The following is a 25,396-nucleotide window of genomic DNA, read 5'->3' as shown; positions in this document are numbered from 1 at the left end:
ATCCCTAAACGAAACGCGCAGTGGTGGATTTTTTGGCTCTGCTTAAGAAGCATTTGTCTTCTCTTTGACACGGGGTTTGAAGATTTGTAACTTCAATAAGTGATTTACAGAGTGTGATCAGGAAAAATATTTCGTAAACTTACAGCACTAGCATTGGTGTCGTGTGAAGTTAAAAATGTGCAAGAATAGTTAGTTATATAGATGCAAGAATTATTAGGAGATGAGAAAGTGATTGAATGGGAAACAAGGTGATATGAGGTGCTGATAACTGGCGATTGTCACTTCCCTTTTGCCCAAACCATGAGAGGATATTTGTTCTCAAGGCACTTGAAAAAGATTACGAACCAGTTGTGGTCTTGGGACCTGGGAGCGTGACCGCAGGTATTAACAGACAATTGTTTGTGGCCGATTGCACACACTCTTTTTTATAGGGTAACTCTTTTATGTGTTAGCTCTGTGCTTCGAAAAGCTTTTCCGCCAGAGATGTAGGTCCTTGCGACAAGATGAAATGTGGCACTTCTCAGGTTATCTATTTCCAACCCTTCCATCAAATGTGGGAAAGGAGCATTGCCCTAGAGGTGAGCTACTTGAGAACAGTCCCTTACTACTGTCACAGATTTGTATAGGCAGTGACTTGACTCGGTCATTACACTGTACACATTATATGTTAAATAAAGTTACTTTTAAAAGAAAAACCATTGACATCCCCGTAATTCATTCATAAATCACTTGGAGGAAATGGCTTATAAAGAATTATCTCCTGAGGATATTGAGACTTCAAATTAATTAATTCTGAAAATAATTAAAAATCGTCTTAGATAAACTTCATTTGATATTTTGATCTCCTTGAATATAATTAAATTTTTGATTATTCCTGACAACTTTTGGTACAGCTCGTTAGCTTCTGAAAATGAACGCAGCCACGTAAATAACTGACTGAATTTACGACTGGTTTGTTAGCGTTCAACTTGTATCATTCATTTTAACTGATCTTTGAGCTCAATAATGAAGTATTCATATCTAACGAGACACAATTTCCGAGTTTTCACTGAACGGTCAACGGAAACTAATTCATTTCAATGATTTATCTATTCAGCTGTTTAAGCTGTATTTACCGAACAAATAAAGCAGAAATTTGACAACGCGTATTGAAACATAGAAAACTGATCCATGAAGTAAGTATCAAGAGCAAGTTATGTTGACGAATTTACCAGCAGACGAATCGAGGATATTCAGGTGATGCGATTGCGGTTAAACCACTGAGACACCATCCAATGGTTTCTCCTTTGACTATGATTCACTTGTATAGCTGCATAAACAACTTCGTTGCTAAGTAGGCACAGCTTAGGATAAAATACCGTTCAATGTTTCAATATCTACTGTGACTTTCCTTTGCAGAATAAAAATAATATGTTTGATGAAGTTCCCTGAAATTGGAGTAACCATAGTTCAGGTTTGTTATTTTCTTTAAGATATCAATCTCACTCAACAAATCCATCCATCATTGAGGGTAAACATAAGTTCAAATGACAACTACTAGACATAGCTAATAAAAACGATTCTAATTGACCGATAGAAGATTACACCTTCTGACAAGAAATTAAATCAGTGGAGATAGAAAATGAGGTCAAATGAGTAGATATCTAAGTTCATAATTGATTTAATCAACGGAAGAATGCATACAACAAATACATACGTTTTTCTATGTTGATTAGTTTTTCAAGGCAGATTCCCACAACCTATTAGTTTTGATAATCGTTCTGGATAACATTTGCTCGATCAATCAAATAACATAATAGAATAAAGTGCAAAGATAAATGAAGGTAAAAAAAGATGTCACATACAATTCTATAACAACTCTGAACCCATTTTACACTAAATTGTCCAGTTCTGAGAACTTTATAACACCCAAAAACTATCACATGGACTGCAAACAGGTTCTGTTATTTCAAAAACATGCACATATTTAAACACTTGTTAATTAATAATACTATTGAGGATGATAATAGATGCACATAATAACATAAAAATTTGTCTATTCACAACGAAGGATAGTGGGTATTCGTAAGACTTTGGATGCGCGTTTCGTCATACTTGAGAATTTTTATTTGAATAAACATGCATCTCATTGTTGATGTTCACTCCTGGACACCAAATCAGTACCTTCCACTTCACTCACTTACCTACCATTTGTTACAACTGTTTGAGACATTGGTCACCTCACAGTACATATAAATCATCATGATCCGCTACTGACGACTAACTGTAATTTTTTAAAATTGTACGCTCCGTGAGTTGGATCTAAACGGGAAGTCACTGTTTGTTCTAAAAAGTCAGACAAATATTCACAGGTAATCGTTGTGAATATCTAAAACTGTGAGGAAACAAATAAGTATTGTACTTACTGATAACATAACTTATAAAAGAACTAGAACCCTATGATTATGTGGTGAATGTAGTTGAGAATCAAATATTGAACACTTTAGAAATCATAAGGCTATAAGATGTTATATCATAAAACCAATCCTATTCATTCTGGAACCTATAAAACATGAACTGGATGATCTTCTTGAAGTTCATAAAAACTGTCATCTTGTAACAGCTCAGGCTGGTTGGTTAAGAGTTGACCCCTACTGCTTTATCTGAAGCATCCACCATCAAAGCAAGTGGGGAAAGAGAATTCGGATACATCAACGTAGTTGCTTGAGCTAATTTATCTTTAAGCTGTTTAATAGCTTCGACGGTGTCGGAAGACAGTTTGAATTCTTTTGGTTTTCCTTTGAGCGAATCTGTCATAGGTTGCATTAATTGTGCACAACCTGGTATGAATCTGCGATAAAATTTAATTAGACCTAGAGAACTCAGTTTTGTTAGAGAACTAGGTATGGGGTATTGTTTGATGATGTCTACTTCTTTTTTGATGGGTTTAATCCCTTCTGGGCTTATTGTGTGACCGAGAAATTCTAAAGTTTGAACACCGAAAACACACTTACTTTGATGTATGTTTATTCCATGTTCATCCAGTCTTTCTCTTGAAAGCACGCAGTAAACCGTCAGCGATAGTTGTAGAATAGATCACATGCTACAAAATAAGATGACATACTAGTAAATCAGGAGGCATCCATGGACTATCGTTGACAGCGTTAGTCGTCACTGATTGTAAGTCAAATAGTGAGCGAGTTGATAATTTTCCCTTGGGATGAGAAATAGAACTAAGGTGTTTTCGATAGATAGGTTAATCGAACCGACGTTCCTACGGAAGTCGATTCTAGGGGGAAGCTAATGTAACAGCTCAGGTTGGTTGGTTAAGAGTTGACCCCAAGCAACCAAGCATATGCCAAAACAGTATTGTTCAAGTATTCATTCACTTCCTTATTTTTTATAAGCGTTATATTCCCTATTATCTTATATTGAATGTTGAGAGCCTTTGTTTGTCTGAACAGATAATCCCACGCTCCACTGTGACTGCGCGAAGATCGAAATAAAGACCTATTCACTACTTGTCAGGTTTCTTCTGTCAATAGCACGAGGGTTACCTTGAGGCACAAAAATCTTTCTCTGATCGTTCTCGAAAATGAACAGTTCTGAATGTGGAATAGAGAGATTAAATGGCTGATGTAAATCATAAATCTAGTATATAAATGAATTTTTAATAGTAGTTGATAACAGTGATTCTGAGTCTAATGATAATAAGAAATATGACAGTAAAATTAACTAAATGATGCCATTTTAGCCTTTGATTCAACAATTTTACTGATATCCTCTTTCTTAAACATTGAAATGCAGTTGCAAAGAAATTTTAAGGAAAGATTAGCAGAAACTGTAATTTCTGGTAAAACCATAAACGATTTAACACTTAAGTATACGATGAATGTCAACGTTTATTAAAACTGTGATTACTATAGTCAATCGGATGACACAGTCATGACATCACTACTGGATGCATTCTTTACAGACACCTTATCTTCCGAAGTGTCGTAATGAGACACTCAAATACTCAGTCAGTTTGCTCGGATTTTAACTACTGTTGCAAAACATTTATTCATCAGTCACATTTTGTACTAACATGCAGAGTAGGTGGAACATACTAAGGTAACTGAAGTTAGGTCGAACGATGAATAAAAGTTTTATGTACATAGTATCACATTCGTCAGAAAACACGTGAACACAATAAAACGTATGGCTGATGGTAGTGAATGTCTCTAGATAAACGCTTCTTTATAATTTATAGTCTAAATGACATATTCTTTGACAGATATTCACAGAAGAATTTTAAAGGACGTTTGTGAGTTGTTTTCTACAAAACCCCTTCTGATGCTAATCGATATATGGTCACTAGTGACTGGCCTCAAAATGTATATCCTTGAGTTCTTGTGAGAAGCAGCAACCAGTAGAATTCAACCGAGTGACTTGTGAGATAGTAACTCACTGATTACAATGGTGGATGTTCCGCTGAATTTGGTGGATTAGTTGATGTTTGACACTAACACCGTTGGATTCCGACTCAGTGGTCTAGTCGTTAGGCGCTCTCCTACAAGACTGATAGGTCCTGAGTTCGAAGCCTGTGAGGCGAGTTCGGGGATGAGCCTTACTCAGCAGTCCCACAATAGGACAAAACGTCCGCCTGCTGTTCTAAGGTTTTCCATGTTGGAATAGTTTTAGTTGAATCATTATCTCAACTAATGTTTTCTGATAATTTGCGATTACTATTTTTTTTGTACACTACTGATTATAATATCAGTAGTTTTAACAATAACAGATTCGAAGTGATCAATCTAGATTGTTTGATGAACGCCGATAAAACACATTTTCATATGTTCATTGAGTTACTAACTTTAATCAGCTTCAAATATGAGCTTGATGTTGAACTACAGGATAGTATGATGAAACAGCTATCTTTTGTTTTCGAAACTTTTTCATTGTCCATCATCTGAACATGATATAGTTCTTGGAAACGTTCCCTTATATTCCGTAAGTTTTCTGTGGAAATAAAATTTGAAATTTCTTTATTGAAATTATTTCTATCATTAACGATGAGTAATTTTGTTGCTCAAAGTTGTTTGAACGTTGTACAATCAACATTTATGTTTCAGACATTCGTTTTGTTTACAATTGAACATGTTCATGTATAACAATAGTGATGGTTCATGCAAAATCGTTTCTGATGTATTTACAGTCACAAAGTCAATTAATAAAAAGCCTAGTTTACATCAACACTAAAAGGCTTACGAGAGTCCTCAACTTATTATGATGAACTAATACATTGTAGAGCTTGAGAAGAACTTTGAGCAATTGCATGAGCGCTACACACATTTATTTATCGTCAAATTTTGCACGGAATATTTTTGATTTTGTCTATCTGTATTTTCATGTGTTAGTTGACTTGAACACTAACGTTTTAGCATCACGGGATGACGGCGGGATAATTGTGCATCGGAAAATAAACTGATGACAGAAAATGTTCTGTCTGTCAGTTAAATCGATCTTCGTTTATTGTCACTTTATAAAATCCAGTAATAGGAAATGTTACACCATCTACCAAATAGACATGATAAACATGAATTCCTACCTTTACATTCCTGATTAAGTCTGACTGTTAGTGTCCGCCTTACGATTCGTTTTTGAGTTCACACCTTCATGGCTTAGGTATCTCAAGTGATTGACATGACTGAATGCTTGTAATCTGCTATGTGAAACAATCCAATAGATGGATTCTACAATACTGAATAATAACTGGCTAAGTATATGAACATGATAATAAGTGAAGAGTTTGAATTATTCACTTAAGAAGATTAAATCAAAATCACTGTCACAAAATGGTTAGTGATTTGTGTACGTTTTGTGATTCCAGTTTAACTGTTAATTGAAAGAGTAAGTGTAGAGTTGTATAACAGATGTATTCAAATTGACATGATAGATTGATAATAAATACAGAACTATAGAAGGGATGGATAGTGGCTGAGAGTGGAAAACACGACGAGCGTTTTGTCCCATTTGGTACTTGACAACTGCATATGCCTTTATCCCAGAGTAGATGTTTACTCCGATTCAAACGCCATCATCAAGTAGATCCACAATTTCTTCCATTTAACTTATATGCTTTTAACAGTTGTGTATAAATATTATTGATAGTTAGAGGATATTGATGCTACACAATCACAATTGTAGGCTTCCTTGGTATGATTCACTGTTTGAAAGCTTGAAGTAACTGCACATAAAAACAGACTGCTTTGATGCACTTGCTAGTATTCTCTATTTTGCACCAACGCTTTTGTATCTCATTAGGGTAAAGTGGGTTTTCGAATTTTTCTCTATTTCACAACTAGTTTCTTTCTGTGAACTTGATGCAGATGAAGTAAAAGATATTTCCAGAGTATATTGAAAGTCGTTTGAACGAAGTAGCTTGAATACTGATATTATGTAATGGTGTCAGATGTCCTTAACTCTTGAATAAAATTAACTATTGGCTGCGATAGAAAGAATTGCAAATTTGTTTATTCCTAACAAGTGCAAAGGAAATTTTATCAAATAGATCCACTATTTCTTCCATTGGATTTATATGCTTTTAACAGTTGTGTATATGTATTATTGATAGATAGAGGATATTGATGCTACACAATCACAATGCTACAAGCATATGATGCTCCCACTGAATCTGAGATAACCGTCGCTATATACTCAGTTAATCGTGTTCTGATCATTTCATGTCTTTCCAATATTTTAGGCATATTTTAAGTGTGTAGATGTTCAGAACTGAGATGACACCAACCATCATTTTCAACCTCGAAGTACGCATAGAAACTATTTGTGAGCAGTTGAGGAGAAACCGGCAAATATAATGAATTTATGTTGTTCTGCTACATTATTTGTTCTTGCTTTGTTAAAACTTAAAATGAGGATGGGTTGTATAAATCTGTGAACATTGTCAAATGGAAATGTCTATCTGAAACTGTCCCAATATGTCATTTAGATAAAATAATGAACAATAGTTGCTTATTCATCAATAAAATTAGTGCAACACGTGACTGACAGTATTCCATAAGTGTTCAAATACTAGACATTCATGACCTCCATTAGTGTGCTTTGACTGAGAAATACGAACACCTCTGTCCCAGAGACGTCAGTTGTTGTTCTAGTCACGTTGTAGTTAATTCTCATTGTGCAAACGTTAGTGATATACGGTTTAATCAAATAGGGAGTATTAAAATCTTCAGAAGTGAGGGTAAAGTTCACTGTTTTCACGATTTTCTGTCTGCAGACTACAGACACTTAACATTGTCAAACAAAAACTAAATATCTCCACAATATCATTGGCCTTATACGTGAGTTCGGAATGGTTGAGACAAACGTAGCTGACAGGTTATTTAAATATTCATCTACGAATGCTTCCTTATGGAGACATTTATTTCGATTGTGTTGCACAATTAAGGCAAATTTCAATACCAAATGACATATCGAAATGTATTCCATCTCCAGTAAAATCTTATCGCTTCCACCTAATGTTGATGCCATATTCCAAACAAAGTTCAACACATATATTCAGTTAGTCAACAATTGAATGTGATTATCCTGAATATTGCATATAGGTACTTATTTGATCTGTTACAGTGATTGATATTAAACGATACACAGAACGTCATGTGGATTATGTGATCATGATGATTGATCACAGTCTCATAGTCGATAAAGATGGGATGCATCAAATAATCGATTCTGTAAACATCCACATTCCTAGTGATAATAGTTCCGTAGATTGTTAAACTTGGGACGTGTAAACTAAATGATTCTATCAGAAAACGATCAATAAACTCATTTGATATTGGATGGTGTACGGTCACAGTGATGATAAACAACAAGAAAGTACAAATCATTGACATTTCTACAAACAACAACTAAGGTCATCAGACTGAGGTCACTTAAATTTCACACTCTCAGATAGTGTACACTATTAATATCATCATTTGTGTTAACCTTGAGAAATATTTTTCATATGTGAAATCGCATATTAAATTAGAAGAACACAAATGGTAGATGTGATGATTCCATGTGATATTGAAATACTTATTCCTGACTGAATCGTCAAGTAGAAGTATTCGAAATTGTTTAACTCTAAAGATCAAGGCAGCTCATCAGAACACTGTAGTTTACCATGGATCCGATCACTGGTGAACACATAAAATCCAAATGTCATGGGTGCGGTCTTATATTTATTTAATAGGTCCTAAACTAGAATAAAAGTTCTATCTACGTTATGATAAATTACTGCTACATATACTCTAATGGAATGAATTATTGCATAAAATGTGTAACAATTATGATGCAAACAGAAAGCGAGTAATAGGTCTGTGAAATGCCTTGACAGATATTTCAACGGACTACTGTTGACAAACAGTATTTCAGTTGATGCTAACATATTTTTGCAAATAAATAGAGATACGCTCAACAACATTTCACTTCAGTGTTGACTGGGATCATGGCTATCGAGGAAATGAAAGCAAGTATGTTCAAATATTCATCAGGAATCAATAAATAAAACTTTCTTAACAGAATCGAATTAAGGCAACTTAGCTCTCCTGTGTCTTGATCGTTGGTAAACAATTCAATGACTTCTGTCAGCACATAACAATTAAACTCTCATTTCATGCCCTTCCCCTTGGTCTTTACAGCCTTCTTCTTCATCTTCCGTGCGTTCCACTACTGATAGGTGTTATATTGAAGGACCCAAATAGCAAACGTCACAATGGAGGTTTTAATTATTAATTTATCGAGATTGGAAGCTCCAATACCATTACTTCACCATTGCGAAGTATACTTAATGATATAGAAGATATGAGTAGACATCGAGCAATTGATAATGGGTAGGAATCAAGTTATGTAACGGGTACTGAGTGAATATGGCAAGTCGGTAGGTCTGGCATCGAATTTTAAATGATTGTGATATTTTAGAACTGCATAAGCTATATCAAGATGCAGCCTACAGAAACATGAAATACGGGTTACTGTAGAGAACGGTAAGTCAATCGAATGGGTTGAGAAGACCTTAACGTATTTTTGACACATCAAATTACTGAATCGTGATGTTACTCACATTTGTGAGTGCAAACGTACTAACTAAATCATACAATGGTCGTAACGCACGTGACACGAATCAATAACTTACTGAATAATAGTCTGAATAATGGTTAATGTTGTGACCTGGATAGTGGTTGGGAATGGATTGCAACCACTCAAGTGAATACTTAACCAGTTAGTTTTTCATTGTTACTACGATGTATCTAATCGTTACAGTGAAACAATTCAGGAATCATGATTCCTGTTTTTTATTGTTTTCTTGTTTGACAGTATTCAGTATGTATGTGATCCAACAGTTGTGGGCTTTCTTTGGATCTTAATATAACTACCAGTGGAATCCAAGTTATGCTCGCTTCATTTATGGAACCCGTCAGTTGTATGCACTCACATCTCAACTGTGGTGTTAATCTTGAAATTCGAATACAATGGATAATGTTTAAAGGATCAACAAATTTCATGTTAATTTACTGAGTTTGAAATGCTACTAGCATACCCACTGAGAGTAAAATTATGTGTACGTTTCTGTTTGTCAATTTTAAAAACTGAGAATGGTTAGCCTCTTTCGGTGAAGTTTTGATCTCTAAGTTGAATACATTACCAAGGGAGCCTTCATAGTCCTTCTGAACAAATTTATTAGGACAAACAGTGAGATTATAATGGACGACATTCGAGTGAAGCGAAATTGACCCTGATTGTGTCCCCTAATAACTGGGACCAGATGGGGATTATAAAATAGTGTGAGGAATCGGAATTAAGATTCACAGTTGATGGTTAAGGTCCGGAATTACGTTAACGGTTTTTCGTCATGAAATGACATTAGCTATATTGCCAAAACTCCATTTGACCGAGTGTATGAGTAAATTTCGCGGAAACATTCGAGACTTGCTACCTTATACGTGACTAGTTCGTCCATAAATTAATGTCTCGCTTGACATACTTACTGTAGAAATTAGATATTCAAATTTCTGTACGTATGACTGACTACTTGTCTGGTCGACCCTCACCTGGATTATTTAATACTAATCTTTAACCTGTAGTTGCTAACAAATTTATGCTTTTTGCCTCTCCCTTTGAATAGATTCTTGGTCCTTCTATTTGTTGGATTGATTCAGAAAATTGCTTGCAAAAGACAAGCAAACATGAGGAAACACTAAGAAGCATTTCATCAGATCAGCGTTCACTTGGGTCTTTGCCAAAAACATCAAGGAAGCGAAACGTCACATGCAGATGCTCTGATTGGTTGGCTGCTACACTGCTACTATATTTAGTAGCATTCCAGAATCTTCCAGCAACCCGAATGGTAGAATGCCTTAGGAGACGAATATGGCGTTCAATCCGCAAGACTTATCTCTATTTGTCAATGATTTTTATCACTAGTCGGCAAATTCAATCGATCAACTTGTGTTTATAGAGTAATGATTGACCTGAGTGCCAAGCATCGAAAAATTCATTGATGCTATTGGTAGTTGCCGTATTCAGTGTTTTACCATATTCTTAGTCCAATGCGAGTCCTCAATTATCTAAGTACATTGCTCTTAGTGAAGACACAGTGTAGGGTTTGAGAGCTAGTTTGCGCTGATACAGATGAAGATGAAGAGAACATTCACTCTGTCTGACATACTATTCTGCTAGTATGGAACATTTTATTTCATTGATGTTATTTGGCTTTTTTTCTTTTCCAGTTTATTATTTCAATTAATACTCAACATAAACATATATTTGGTCAATATTTATCTGTCAATACGAAATATTGTGTAACGATCGGTTTATCTATCACAGTGATTGATATAAAACGATAAGAAGAATGGGTTTTGCACTTTCTCATTAAGATGATTGACAACAGTTTCATAGTCAGTACACACTTGACAGCTGACCAAATGTACGTTTGTGTTGAATGTTCATTGAAGTTCAGTATCATCGTTAGGCGGAAGCAATCTGATTTAACGGGAGATAGAATACATTTTGAAACATCGATTAGCATGGAAATTTGTCTCAATTGTGCAACAGAATTGAAATGAATTTCTCCGCTAGGAAGCGTTCGTAGAGCAATTAATAAAAAGCCTGCCAACTATATCTGCCTTAACAACTTCAAACTCATATATTTAATTGATGTTATTCGGGAGATAAAAAGCTAACATAAAACTGCTGATGAAGATTACTGTACATAAATTATATTAACCAAATTACGTTGCGCAAAGTTTCTTTAAATTTGAAAGGAAGAAGGACTTTTAGTATTAGGAGTAGCCCCTGGTGAAATAGAGCTGTTTTAAAACAAATTAATAGTTTTCATCAAGCTTGATGATGTGGAGCACAATGGAAATGAACTGCAAGCCTGAATCAGTAAATTCTCGATATGTTGATGACTTATCAAATATATTTTGAACCTCTACTCTTCTGCATTTTTATTTCACTAGGTGAACACAATCCATAATAAAAGGTGTTATTGATTAAAACGTTTTCAAACTCTAACCACCTGTGTCAACATCGTTTTGTAGACAGTGTCGTTTGAATAATGATAATGACTTACAAAACAATGATTGAATTGGAATCAAGTTGAAATGCAATTGTAAATCTTTCACTCACCGTGAATGCTCCAATCACAATATTTGTTGAGCTATGTCGGAGAGATTTGCAGTTGTATCAGTTTCAATTTATAAAATTCAAACCGTCCTATGTGAAATTACTTTAGAGTAAATTGAACTGACCAAAACTCGTTGTATGAAATTGTGAAGAAATAAAGAATTTTTTAGTTTACACTATTTTCGATTTGCGGTCAGGTAATCATGTTGATTAGATAACGAAGTGAGTAGGTATGAGGTGTCAAGCTGTAAGCAATGTGATGATCAAACGAATGATGCTCATGAAATGGATGTCAGGAGAATACAGTCTACTTACTAGAATTCATGCAATGTCCAGTCAACTTGGAATCACAAAAACGTTCCACCATACATGCATTGGGGAATAGACGGCATCTTTATAACTCTGAATCGCAGGACGATCTTAGGCATAACAACACTGAAAACATCCGAGCGCTGGTTGGCCGATTCATTATTGTATGTAACTGCTCAGTAGCACGCATATACGACTATACAAATAGCGCTACGACGTACGAGCTTCTCTGCGGTCTCTTGCATGATCGCTTAATCATCGGATCATTGAGGTCGGATTCAAATCCTGTGACGTGGAACCTTGATCAACTCATCATTTGTTCGGCCTCATCCCATCGCATACCGCCGATAACTGTCAGACATCCAATTTGGTTGAGCTTTACTGGTCTTCGTTTCCCCCTGGACTGTGACACTGGAAGAAGTTGAGCATGTTGATCTTGTAGCTCATTTCCTTACATTTATCAAAAAAGAAACGTATAACCGGATAAAGACTCGAACATTTCCAGACAAACCGATTTCACTTACTTATATGCCTCACAAGCATCTACTACTGTACCATGTGAAGTATACAAAGTTCGAATGCGGTGAACAAGAAATACTTTTATAAAATACTTTGTAGGAATATCAGGAATCCCACAACTTTACTGCGTTGTCTTAATCCAATGCGTAACCAAGGTTATCCAGATAGCAAATCATTATTAAATTGCGAAGCAGGTCAAGAAGACCAGCAGAAGTTCGGTAAATGCTTGTTCTTTGGCAAGTTCCACCTATTTAATTCATGTGTTTTAAATGTAGTGTGATTGAACACATTCCATCAGTTTGTGATACTACAATTCTTTGCGCTGCAGATGATGATAAAATTTGTAATTGTGATTGTTATAACTTGTGAACCTGTGTACTCTGTTTATTTTATAACGCAACGATACCGCCGATCAGAGAGCAGCAAACTATCGATGGAACCAGTGACGAATAAAACACGTGCGAGCCACCTGGAGTTCTGATTGGTATCGCTTCCTGTCTAGCCCAGCCAGTTAAGTCCAGAACACCAATCTTGGGCTCTGTGATATGAATCATTTATTTTAAACATACTGGGTTTATATATCAACCAGACAGACCACAACGTAACATAAAATATGAAACAACACTTGTACAAGAATTAGCCAAATGTGGCTGTGACTGAGGGAGATAGTAATTAATAGACAGGCAATAACTGAGGAATAGTAAATCGTATTATACGAATTCATAGGTCAACATAAAACTCATAATAAGAGGGACAGGAATATGAACAGACCAGTTACAAGACAATTACATGATAAAAATACACTCATGGTCTTGGTCCATAAACGGATTTGAAAAATTACCATTCATCTTTCTTATTGGGATATAACAGCGATCCTATTAGTTAGGGTGTTTCAAATGATTATTCATCTTTATCCACAACTTTGAATAGGGTATAGAGTGCCATGGAAGAGCAGAGTTAAATGAAACTCATAATCTTTGTGCGACAAAAAAGTTTCTAATCAATCAACTTAACAGAATATCTCGTGATACTGTAACAGACATGGTTTAGTCTAATGATTCACATATTTTTGATGAAATTCTTTGCAAATCTGAGGGAAATATATTGATTGGACGTAATCATGATCAAAAACCTGATGCAAATTTGATAAATGCTGATTATTCTAATTATCCTTCACTCTGCAACGACGTTCTTGGGACATTTGAGAAAAATATTTCTGAAGAATCAAATCTCAATGTCACATCAGATACTTTTTATCCCCATAATGCATTAGCTCTTTGAATGAAACTTGTTCAACACAAAGCACGAGTACTCAATGCGCTCGATTACGATCACAATTCGAATAATTTCATATTAATTGTCGTTTATCCATATCATAAAGTCACTTCTAATGCATACTCTAGTCAATCCGCGAAATATGTTTCAAATGAAGCCTTATGCTTTATAACTCGGGAATATGAAGATCTAATGATCTTTCGTGGAAGACGATAGTGTTTGAAAGTCTATGATCCAAATTTCAGATATCGTTGGTTTCAGTACACAACCGACATGGAGATGGTTTAGAATTCCAGGACTCAAGTGAGTGCGTTCCAATGGCGGTTGACGCTAATGAGTACATTCTAGATCATACAGAGTCTACAGCCAAAACACTGTCGAACAGACATAGAATTAACATAAGGAGAAGACGTAAATCCTTAACAGAAACTTAGATCCCAATTCTAAGAAGTCCACATTAATCGTTTGTTTTGTAAAATGAGTTGATGGAAGTGTCATTGATGTGCTGTAGACAATTTTGTGAAATGAAATCGGGAAACTATTAGTATACGCACTGTCGAAATGTTACTGAATAGTGTATATTTAACGTCAATTGAATATTTACACTTCTTGTATTAAAAGTGCATTATCGCAACAAAAACATGATTGATCGGTTGAAGTGTGTTATTGAGTCTTTAAACAGAGAAGATAAGTGTCACTTATGTTATGACGGCTTTAAAACTCTCTTTGGTGATCTGGACCGCAAATCATCCGTCTCTTATTCAATTCATCATTTTCAAACCCATTTCTGTAGACTAAGTATTTTGCAAACTTAGCTGACTGAAAATACCCGTATAATATTAGGATAAAATCAGGTACACTTTACTGGACTCCGTTTCTGGTAAAAATACTGGCCAGAGGTTGAATTGACTCGGTGTGAGGTGTCAAGTTGTAATCTATGCAATAATTGAACGAATGATGCAAATGAAATAGACGTTAGAAGTATCCAATTTCCTAAGTGTCTTTAATAATAATGATCATATCAACAATAATAATAATAATAATATTAACCTTATCATTTCTTGTTATAAAAACGCCAAGAAGAATGAATAAATTAGCCTGTTCGAAAGTTTGAATAAGCTTTGTTGTCTTGACATATTGATCGACACTACAAGATCAGAACTCGAGGTTTCTCCTATGTTTGATATCACTAAATAGTCACTCATTCAATAACATTCAATCAGTAATGACCAACTTGAATTGTCCAACATTTCTCCGTGTGTAATTAAATGATATCGCTGAGTGACGGGCCATAAACAAACTGGTCGAAAATAAACCAGTCAACTGATATTTCAATGAATATTTGAGTTTGAATAGAGTAACAACAAACAAACCTAGAATTGTAGTACGAATACAGATCCATCAGTTACATTGGTAGTTTTAACAACAATAATAAACATACTACTACTATTAATAATGGAAGAATTTCCAAGCGTTTTCACCAGATTGAATATTCATTTTTTGTTGCCTAATAAGTACGTCTTTACTACTGTTAATCAACGAAAACCGAATTAAATATCAAACTACAATTTGGTCTACTTCAATCGACTGGTTTATCCAACCATAATCAATATTCAATGAAAACATGGACTTCTTATATAGTAAAATGTATGTATGCTCAATAACGAATAACGACGAGTTTATGTATTATAGCCTTAATATTTGCGTCACAAAAGAAAGAAAACGTGATATATATGTGAGGGTGAATTGATCACAGTCAGCCAATATCGATAACTAAATGTTTGTAGATGGAGGAAGTTGGTTTTAACAATTTTATGTTGGTTGTTTCAAGTATCCGTAATACATTTAGCAATCTTTTTTTACTATTCATCTTGAAGAACTTCCACTCATCACCAAAATAGACATTGTCAAGCATTTGGGAACTCCTTCGTTGTTATAAAACAAGTTGTAAGCACCAGATGAGTAAATGAAAAATATAATGAACTCATGTTATTCTGATTCATCAATTGTTCTCGAATTAGAAGAATTTATAAAGCGGAAGAGTTTTATGGAACCTAAAAACATTTTCAAATAAAAATGTTTATCTGAAACGATCCGTACACGTCATTACGATCGAAAATGTAAGGTAGGTGGAACACTTGGTAGACAGTATTACATAAGTACTCAATTACCGGACAATCAGTGCATTCATACATGTGTTTCGACCAATAAACATGAACATTTCTGCCATTCAAGAGCTCAGTTGCGGTTTGAGTGACGAAATATTTCATTCTCCTCATGCAAAGTTGAGTGATATGAGTTTGAATCACATGAGAGGTATTAATTTGGTCAGAAGTAGGGTAACACTTCACTACCTTGTACCCACCATTAAGAAAACTGGCTTTACTGATTTCTTCCCACACACTTCAAACACTGATCATTGTCTAACCCAATCAATATATCTTCTCAATAACATCAACTAATTATATTAATTTGAAGTTGTTGAGACAGATATAGCTGGCAGGCTACGAACGATCCCTTACGGAGAAATTCATTTTAATTCTGTAGCAAAATGAAATCGAACTTCAATACCGAATGATATTGCAAAATATATTCGATCTGCTGTAAAATCTTATTGCTTCAACCTAATCACATTGTCCGATTTTAATCAATATTCAACACAAATACTCATCTAGTCAACAGTCGAATTTTATTATCCAGAATATTGAATATAGGCACCCATTTTATCTGTCATAGTGATTGATATGAAACGATACACAGAACGTGATATAGATTATGTGATCAAGGTGTTTGTTCACAGTCTCACAGTGAGTAAACATGCAACTTACTCATTAACCGAGTCCAAATGCATCGGGATTATTATTGATAGTTCCATAGATTGGTGAGCTGATGACGTTGAACACTAGACAATTCTAAAGAAACCATCACTAAACTAATTTGAAGTGAGATTATACATGGCTACAGTTTTGATGCATTGCTCAAATTACACGTACTACGAATTGACAGGTAAACTATTTCTATTCATCTCATTATCTCTTCGGAAAAGTAGTATTCATTTATAAGATGAAATTTTCATTCATCATTGTTCTGCGTGTGTCGGTGAATATCACTCATATAAATGTAGTATTAGAAAGCGGCATTCCTTATTCTAATGATGATCATTCGCATTGCGCTAACGACACAATAAAGAATATAATATAATATAGATTGATTAACTTTATAGAATATGGTGATAAACAACAAGAAATTACAATCAATGGTATTTCTGCAAATAACAACTGAGGTCAACAGACAGATCACACTCTAAGATGATGTACACTATTATTGTCATTATTGATAATTTTAGGAAGAAATATTTCTTATGCCAAAACGCATATTAGAATAGAGGAACTCATATAGATGTGACGATCCCATTCGATATCCAGACACATTTTCTCGAGTAAATCGTCAATTAAGAGCCAACCGTATGAACAGTTTTCAGACGACGATAGAGGTACACGTTGTTTTCAGGTCATACAAATACAGTCCACTGAAGATAATGTGTCGCTTTTGGACAATATTATTTTCTATATCACTTCAACTGTATTTTCTAGTCCTCAAATAGACTATGGAGTGAAATACAGTTTAGATGTAAAAGACGAGTGATCAAAAAGGAAAAGACGAAGTACAAATATACAAAGCAGCAAACAATCAATGGTAACTATAGTGAAACTGAAATCATGCATCAATGTCTCTCTATTAACCACTGCTTAGCACTATCAATATGCATAGGTTTGAAGAAATTTCTTTAGAAGTGTTCGTCAGATTAAATTCACATTATATCCATACGACGTCTTCAATATTAATTACATTACATTCAATGTTATTGTTACTGGTACCGTAACAACAATATTAAGAGTTTTTATTATTTTTACTAAGAATATTACTGTTGTACTGATTGTGAATTCCAGTAAGTAGATTGTATTCTCCTGACATCCATTTCGTCAACATTATTTGTTGGATTATAACATTGTTTACAGCTTAACACCTCAAACCAAATCACTTCATCATCTTATGAATATGATTACTTGTTTACAAATCGGAAACAGTGTCCAATGAAATATTCTTCATTTCTTCCCAATTTCATACAACGAGTTTTGGTCAATTCAGTTTGCTCTGAGGTAAGTTCACATGGAATGGGTTTGAATTTTACAATTTGAAGCCTGTACAACTGTATGTTTGTTCGTCACTCATTATATTTGTTATCGTTCTTTTGCTTGATGGTTCGCTGAACCTCTTACGATCTGCTTGAATTGACGTACCTTATACAACATTGAAAGTTTGTCACAAACGAAACAACTTGCTAGGAAAATCTGTTTTTATGATACTAAACGATATAAATTTGAGTTTCACGAGGAGTATCGGTTTCCTGAATATTTCCTGCACAATAGTGAAGATGAAAGTTGACGTCAGCAAATGAATTTCACTTAATGTAGTCCTGTTGGCTTACTCGACTTCTCTACTACATGTCACTTTGTTTCGTCCTATTTCCTCCACTTTATTCCTCTCTTTACCTGTCTGGATCATTGAGTGTGTGAAATACACGTGTTCAAAATGAATTTTTGTATTTGGCTTATTTCATTCATTCATTTCTTAAAAACGGATTACGTTGATAAAATTACACGAAGATTGCTGGCATGCATATTTTGACGACAATCGACATACGATCTAACTGGAGTCAGATATAGGGTCATTAGTAAAGATGTGAATATGCCTATTATCTAATGATCAGTCAACGTCTACTAAATAACTACAATCTCATACCTCCTTTGTGTCTGTATTCTGCAGAATGTCATGTTCTATAAGACTCTCATCAAACCCATATTAGGTGAGAAGTATTGTAATAATATGCACATGACTTATAAACTGTTGTAGGTTCAACTGTGGAATAGATTGAATTCTCGTGGTCAGACGGGTCTATGCATCTCATCTGCTTACATCAGGGTTATGACGAACATGTATTGTGACAAGCAAATGAGCTCCACGCATTTGATTCTGACGGTGTTTCTTCGACAACTCTTCTAGTGTCTGCAGATATAGATGGTCCAACAAATAGAGTTACGTTTATTTCTCATGATCAATTTAGTTGGTGGTTTTCATTGATATTTATTACTTAGTTTAAAGGCAAAAATGATTTCATTATAGTTTTAATGATTGATTGCATAAAAAGAAAGAAAAAACAGCACAGTAAATTAACAATAGTTGAAGGATATTTGGCGTTTAGTGAAAACCGACGATTGGCAAGAACTGTGCAACTTATCTGTTGGTAACATTCAATTCTCTGTGATTTTGTATGAATTCACCGTGAGGGCTTGCCTGTGATGATCACAAATAGTGGAATTTGAAACACTGACTATCGACACGTGGAAAACACTGATAAGTACTCTCGCAGTCCTGAATGGAGATTAATAAAAACAAGTATATATATCAAAATGGAATAACGGCATGGATATTTAGGCCACAATTTCATAATAACCTATGAACAATCAGTGGCACTTGGAAAAAGTCATGCCATCCATGTTTCAGGTTGGAGTTTCAACATATTTTCATACGCATTGGTATACATCTGAAGTATTGATTATTGCCTTGAAACCACACCAAAGTTCAAGGTGATAAGTACGAGATGAAAAGTAGGTGAGTACATTTAAAGTACAACATCACTTTAGAAAATTTTTAGTGAGTGTGCAAAGGGACAGTCGTGTTCCACATCTCACACAAGGGAGTTGAATGATAAAATTCAAAATAGAACTGACACGATAAGACAAGTGTAATATAAAGGGTGAACAGCATTGAAGAGCGTCCATTATAGTGTAGGCCTGTCGGAGTTTACGGAGATGGTTCACCAACAAGTTAAGATAGTTGCATTAAATCAAGTTTGAAATCACAACCGTCAACAAAATCTTCGAAACCTAAAAGACAAAATGAACACCAACTCAGACTATCGACATAAGTTATCTCAAACGGATAACGGAGGACAGATGTAGGTCTTTTATCAAACGATTTTGATTGCTGACCATAAGAACAGAAATCATTTTGACAAACAGATGCACCTGAAATTTCAGTGACTGGACTATTCAATCTCTCCTGAAATCTGACTGGATATCAACCTAAACCTAATATTAAGTAGGTGTGTTTCAACAGATCATAAGCAGTGGCGATCATTGTCAAAAATGATGAAAGTTTATCAATGATAATCCGTAGATAAATATTCTTAAATGAACAACGTTGCTTGCTTAAAAACAATGAAGTGGAATAAAAAAACATTATCAGTGCCAACTGTGATGTATATGTGCACATTAAAACTGGAAATCAATGTGCAACGCTGAATTCTTATCCTTTCATAGCATTTGACACACACAGCAGTCAATTCTTGAACCAAAACATTAGAGTCTTGTGTTTAGCTGGTTATGACAACCCTAGTTTGGGCTTATCTATAGACCAAGCTTTGAATAAAATAATTGACCTTATACCGTCCGTGACAACAACAATATCATGGAAGGAAACATAATCAGTCTTGACAACATCAAGTTAACAATAGTTTGTCGCGCAACTTTTACTGAACGTTAAGCAGTCAAGTAACGAAGAATGAAAGTGCCTAATTTTATACTGATAAGCTATTATGGTTGCTCAATTTAAAACAATGGCTGTAGTGATATTTTATTGGAAATAAGCATTCACAACGGACTCATTGTTGATTGCAACTATCATAAAATCACGTTTACACAATACTACTAATTCGAAAACAAAATGATGTCAAACTCTCGCAAAACACGTCAGTTGTGGATGGCGCGGGTAGTTAGAGTTTGACAACGCCTTAACCAGTGACACCTTCTATGAATCGTAACCACCAAGTGAAATCAAAAGCCAGAAGCAAGGATGTTCGAAAATATGTTTGATAGGCTATCAATGTATCGAGGATCGTCCGATTCAATCTGGCTTGCGATTGCAGGTGTTGTTGAGCACGGCGTTCACACTCGTGATCTGGTGCGGATGCATGACTTATCGCCTTCAGCTAGGTGAGTGTATTAAAACTAATATGGTCAGCATTCAATGTCGAAAGCTTACAGAGCTATTTGGTTTTTGGATTTGTTTAACGCTACACAGTTTCTATTCAATGAAGAAAATTACGCAAATAGTAAAAATCATGTTCTATATTTTGTCAATAAGATTACACAAGTTATTACGTAAAGAACCATAAGAATGTACATAATTCCAAACTATTTAAGTGAATAACAATATGGAAAGTGTTCTAAAGAAGTACTAAATGAAAACAATTTGGAATAATAAAAATAAGTTAAAAGACGTTTCTGAGAATCATTCTTCACTTCTGTTTCTTTTATGTAGCCGTTTCCAAATTACAAAACCAACACATACAACAAAGAAAGTGATGATCAAAGGAATCACTATATACAAGTACCGAGATGATTTCTTCTCTAGATTCTCTTCAGTAATCATGTTCTGGAGAAAAACACAAAAGAATAGTATTTATTATTAAATATCAAATATTTACCGAGTGTTGATCATTTTTTTCTGTAGTTTGTGTACTCAAACCATTCACATCTGGGTTCTGCTTAATAAACAAAACAAAAGCATTTATTATCAAACGTGAAATATTGTTCAATCAATTCAGTAATCATTATGCACAATTGTCATCACTGATAATAGAATAATATTCAACAAATAGTTACTCAATTTGCATTCGTACAATCATTTAGAACATCAACTATCGATTTGACAGTCTGTATGCTGAGTACACACCATTCTGAAATTAATAGACGACTCAATTGTGTGATGAAATTTGTGTTCTGAATGTCGCATCTAATCGCAATCCGAATGAAAATCAATAAACTTAAAATTGATTTTTTTGATTTAAACTAATGTGATCAGGTAACATATTACTCAACAGAGAGTCAAAAATCCTTGTTCTGAACTTCAACAATGGAGTCTACTTCAACTATTTATCAAAACAAGACACACAAGATTCAACAGGTTACACTTCTTCCATCAAACTGGTTTCATCGGTACTTTGCAACAATCCACATAGAAATGCGGTTTGAATGTACATAAGAATGTACATAATTCCAAACTATTTAAGTGAATAACAATATGGAAAGTGTTCTAAAGAAGTACTAAATGAAAACAATTTGGAATAATAAAAATAAGTTAAAAGACGTTTCTGAGAATCATTCTTCACTTCTGTTTCTTTTATGTAGCCGTTTCCAAATTACAAAACCAACACATACAACAAAGAAAGTGATGATCAAAGGAATCACTATATACAAGTACCGAGATGATTTCTTCTCTAGATTCTCTTCAGTAATCATGTTCTGGAGAAAAACACAAAAGAATAGTATTTATTATTAAATATCAAATATTTACCGAGTGTTGATCATTTTTTTCTGTAGTTTGTGTACTCAAACCATTCACATCTGGGTTCTGCTTAATAAACAAAACAAAAGCATTTATTATCAAACGTGAAATATTGTTCAATCAATTCAGTAATCATTATGCACAATTGTCATCACTGATAATAGAATAATATTCAACAAATAGTTACTCAATTTGCATTCGTACAATCATTTAGAACATCAACTATCGATTTGACAGTCTGTATGCTGAGTACACACCATTCTGAAATTAATAGACGACTCAATTGTGTGATGAAATTTGTGTTCTGAATGTCTCATCTAATCACAATCCGAATAAAAACCAATAAACTTAATTTTTTTTTATTTAAACTAATGTGACCAGGTAACATATTACTCGGCAGAGAGTAAAAAAATCCTTGTTCTGAACTTCAACAATGAAATCTACTTCAACTATTTATCAAAACAAGACACACAAGTTTCAACAGGTTACACTCCTTCCATCAAACTGGTTTCATCGGTACTTTGCAACAATCCACATAGATATGCGGTTTCTAAAATAACCACACTTTCAATGAGCTGAAATATCATTATTTTTTCGGGTATTAGTGTCAATAAACGCATCAATCTAGTGTTTACTCATTCCATAGAAAGATGTCATGGTACTCATATGGGATCAGTTGACATCAGTGTATACAAAACTTTAATTTAGTCATTGAGTGTAGTGTACAAGTTGTTTTACATTCGTAAAGAAATGATGTTCCTTCGAGTGAATGGGTGTACACGAAATGTGTAATTTTCCAAAATTGGAATCGACCTGTGAAGATTAAGAATTACTAACCTTAACACGGCAGTTATTAACTTTCATGTTATGAGCATCCTGGTCAGTACTATCAATGCATATGTTCGCCTTATCACACCAAAAACAAGTTATATTCGATGTTGTTGCCCGTTGGCATGCTTTAGGCGAAGTGTATTTTGGACAATAGTCTGTGAAAAGAATGAGATGATTTAATTTGAAGTTGCCAAATAAAAGGTAAGTGAATTACAAAACATGTAACAATAATCCAATGATATAATGGTGATTTCGGCGTTAAGTGACAATTTCACTCACTGGAAAATTGCCACTACGATGCATAATGCAATATTCAGTGTGTCATCAATTTCAATCATGCTTCGCGACATCATGTTTGAATTGAATGAAACTGTGTCGAAACTCTGTCAAGTATGAACGATGGATTTCAATATCTGTTTACACTCAGACATGTAGGCAGGATTCTGTCAGTGTGCTCAGCAAAGAGCGTTACATTGATTTTTTCATTCTTGCACGACTCATTTCGATGATATCAGTTTTATGAATGCACATAGTTCAAGAAATTCAGTTATTTTCAGACTCGATATCGAGTTTTAATTATGTTAATTCAGTTAAACGACAAAGGAAGTCTGACATTGTTTTTAGAATGATCAATGATGATTTTCTTGAAGAGATTTCAGTCGATCTACTGTGATGGATGATATCGAAGTATGTAACTCCATTCTGTTATTTGTGCTGTCAGTTAATCTATGAAATTAGTTGGATCGGTAAAGATTCACTGATGATGACTGGAATATCTTATTCGCAGAATATTGACGGCGATCTGATTATTATACCATGGAATGATTCTCTCACTGATTAAAATATTATTTTAGTCGACTAAAACATGGTGAACTAAAATCTGTTTATACTTACTCAATGTACATGTTTATGAGAAGGTACACATTTTCATAATGTGGAAATAATTCTTAAACTGGCTATGATAAATTGTAATTTGGAGACTAGACATATCCATACCTTCAATTGATCGTATAAGTATGACAAAGCAAGGATTTTGGAAAATAGGCAATCGTTTCCGAAGTATTCGCGAATTCACTACCTCAGCGAGATTTCATTTCACATGTACCAAAAGAAAACACGGACACTTCCTCGTCAACGCGTAATCAACCAACAGACGCTTAATTTTATTCAAAATTAACATCATCTCATACATCGTTTTGTTGCTTTGTGGTCAAGTCACTTTTTGATCAAAGTGAAGACTTCAATATTGGTTCAAATTGGATTTTCAATCCTTTTCATCATTCAACAAACGAATCGATGTCTAGTTATTAATGATATGTGAAATGTCATTTAGGATAGATACCTCGATATCATGTGGAAGTAGAATAAAATTATACATGGAATGTTCAAATCGTTGAAATAAAAGTGACGTTTTCAAGTGTGAAGATAGTGATGGCTGATTAAATAAGTTATAACATACTTCTGACAGCTTCATATTCCACCAATGTTCCACTGTTGATCCATGTTTCAGGAGTAATTATTTCAGATACTGTTTCATCTTGTGTGATATATTGAACAAGAAAAGACACATAAAATTAAGAATTCGTTTATAAATACAACAGGTTATTTGCACCATTTAAGTCGTGGTCTAAACAAGGAACTGGGAAATGTCTCAAATAAGATAAGTTGCTGATTATCTAGCATGACCAAAAGTTACTAATATACATCAAAATCGATGAAAGTCCATTCAGTCCCATTCGTTTAATTCTGTTTCATACAAAGCACACTTCATTTTGAGTGAAGACTGAGGACTAAAAGTGTGACTTGTGTACTGTAAGTTAAAAAATAAATGAGTGTAAATCTCATTTCTTTAATCTCATCATTCATATGTCCTCGTCCGAATGCGTCAATCGGTAACCATAAGATTGAGCCACATCAAAATAGTCATCCGCACTTTTAGGATAAATACATTCATACACCTAGGTTGCTTTACTCAAGATATCTAGTTAAGTGCGTATAAGCATATGTAGACAGTGAAATCTATTATCGATGAAATTTATCACAGAAAGCTGAATTGACACCATAACGATCTCCTTTTGAACCATTTCTGTGGCATCATCAAGTATGAGAGTTGTTGAATTCAATGCACATAAACTTTAATTTCAGTTCATTTTATAATAGTATACCTATGGTCGAAAGCATTAGTGACAAATGTCAAACACTTCCACAATTAGCTTACACTAATATTCACAATCAGTTGTGATACTGAAATTTTCCTACAACGAGTGTGAACATCTATCTAACGTTGAATGTTCAACATTCAATGACATTTGAACAGTGCTTTTACGGGACGCATATCAATTTCATTTTGCACAATTATCCACAACACTTCAACGACATTTATATCAGTTGTTTTTACAAG

The 25,396-nt window shown here is 34.4% G+C and overlaps 1 protein-coding gene across 2 annotated transcripts in view; it reads right to left on the bottom strand.

Annotated features, from left to right (window-relative positions):
• The window catches only part of MS3_00001072 (uncharacterized protein), a 242,527-nt gene that overhangs the window by 213,594 nt on the left and 3,537 nt on the right, over nt 1-25,396 (bottom strand). Inside the window, exons 8-13 of one of the 2 annotated variants that reach the window (XM_051208584.1) lie at nt 24,455-24,532; nt 23,002-23,150; nt 22,174-22,230; nt 22,081-22,121; nt 21,305-21,364; nt 20,822-21,252 (exon numbers count right to left, since the gene is read on the bottom strand). In XM_051208584.1, the coding sequence (XP_051072869.1) occupies nt 21,349-21,364; nt 22,081-22,121; nt 22,174-22,230; nt 23,002-23,150; nt 24,455-24,532 (341 nt within the window). In that variant the 3' untranslated portion in view covers nt 20,822-21,252; nt 21,305-21,348. Of the gene's footprint in view, nt 1-20,821; nt 21,253-21,304; nt 21,365-22,080; nt 22,122-22,173; nt 22,231-23,001; nt 23,151-24,454; nt 24,533-25,396 lie in introns of those variants that run through there. The other variant, XM_051208583.1, reaches the window with a different exon arrangement.

This window comes from Schistosoma haematobium, chromosome 1 (assembly GCF_000699445.3).
Source record: "Schistosoma haematobium chromosome 1, whole genome shotgun sequence".
Classification (NCBI taxonomy): Eukaryota; Metazoa; Platyhelminthes; class Trematoda; order Strigeidida; family Schistosomatidae; genus Schistosoma; species Schistosoma haematobium.
The sequence above is the reverse complement of the archived record's forward strand: the minus strand, read 5'-3'. Positions and strand labels throughout refer to the sequence as shown.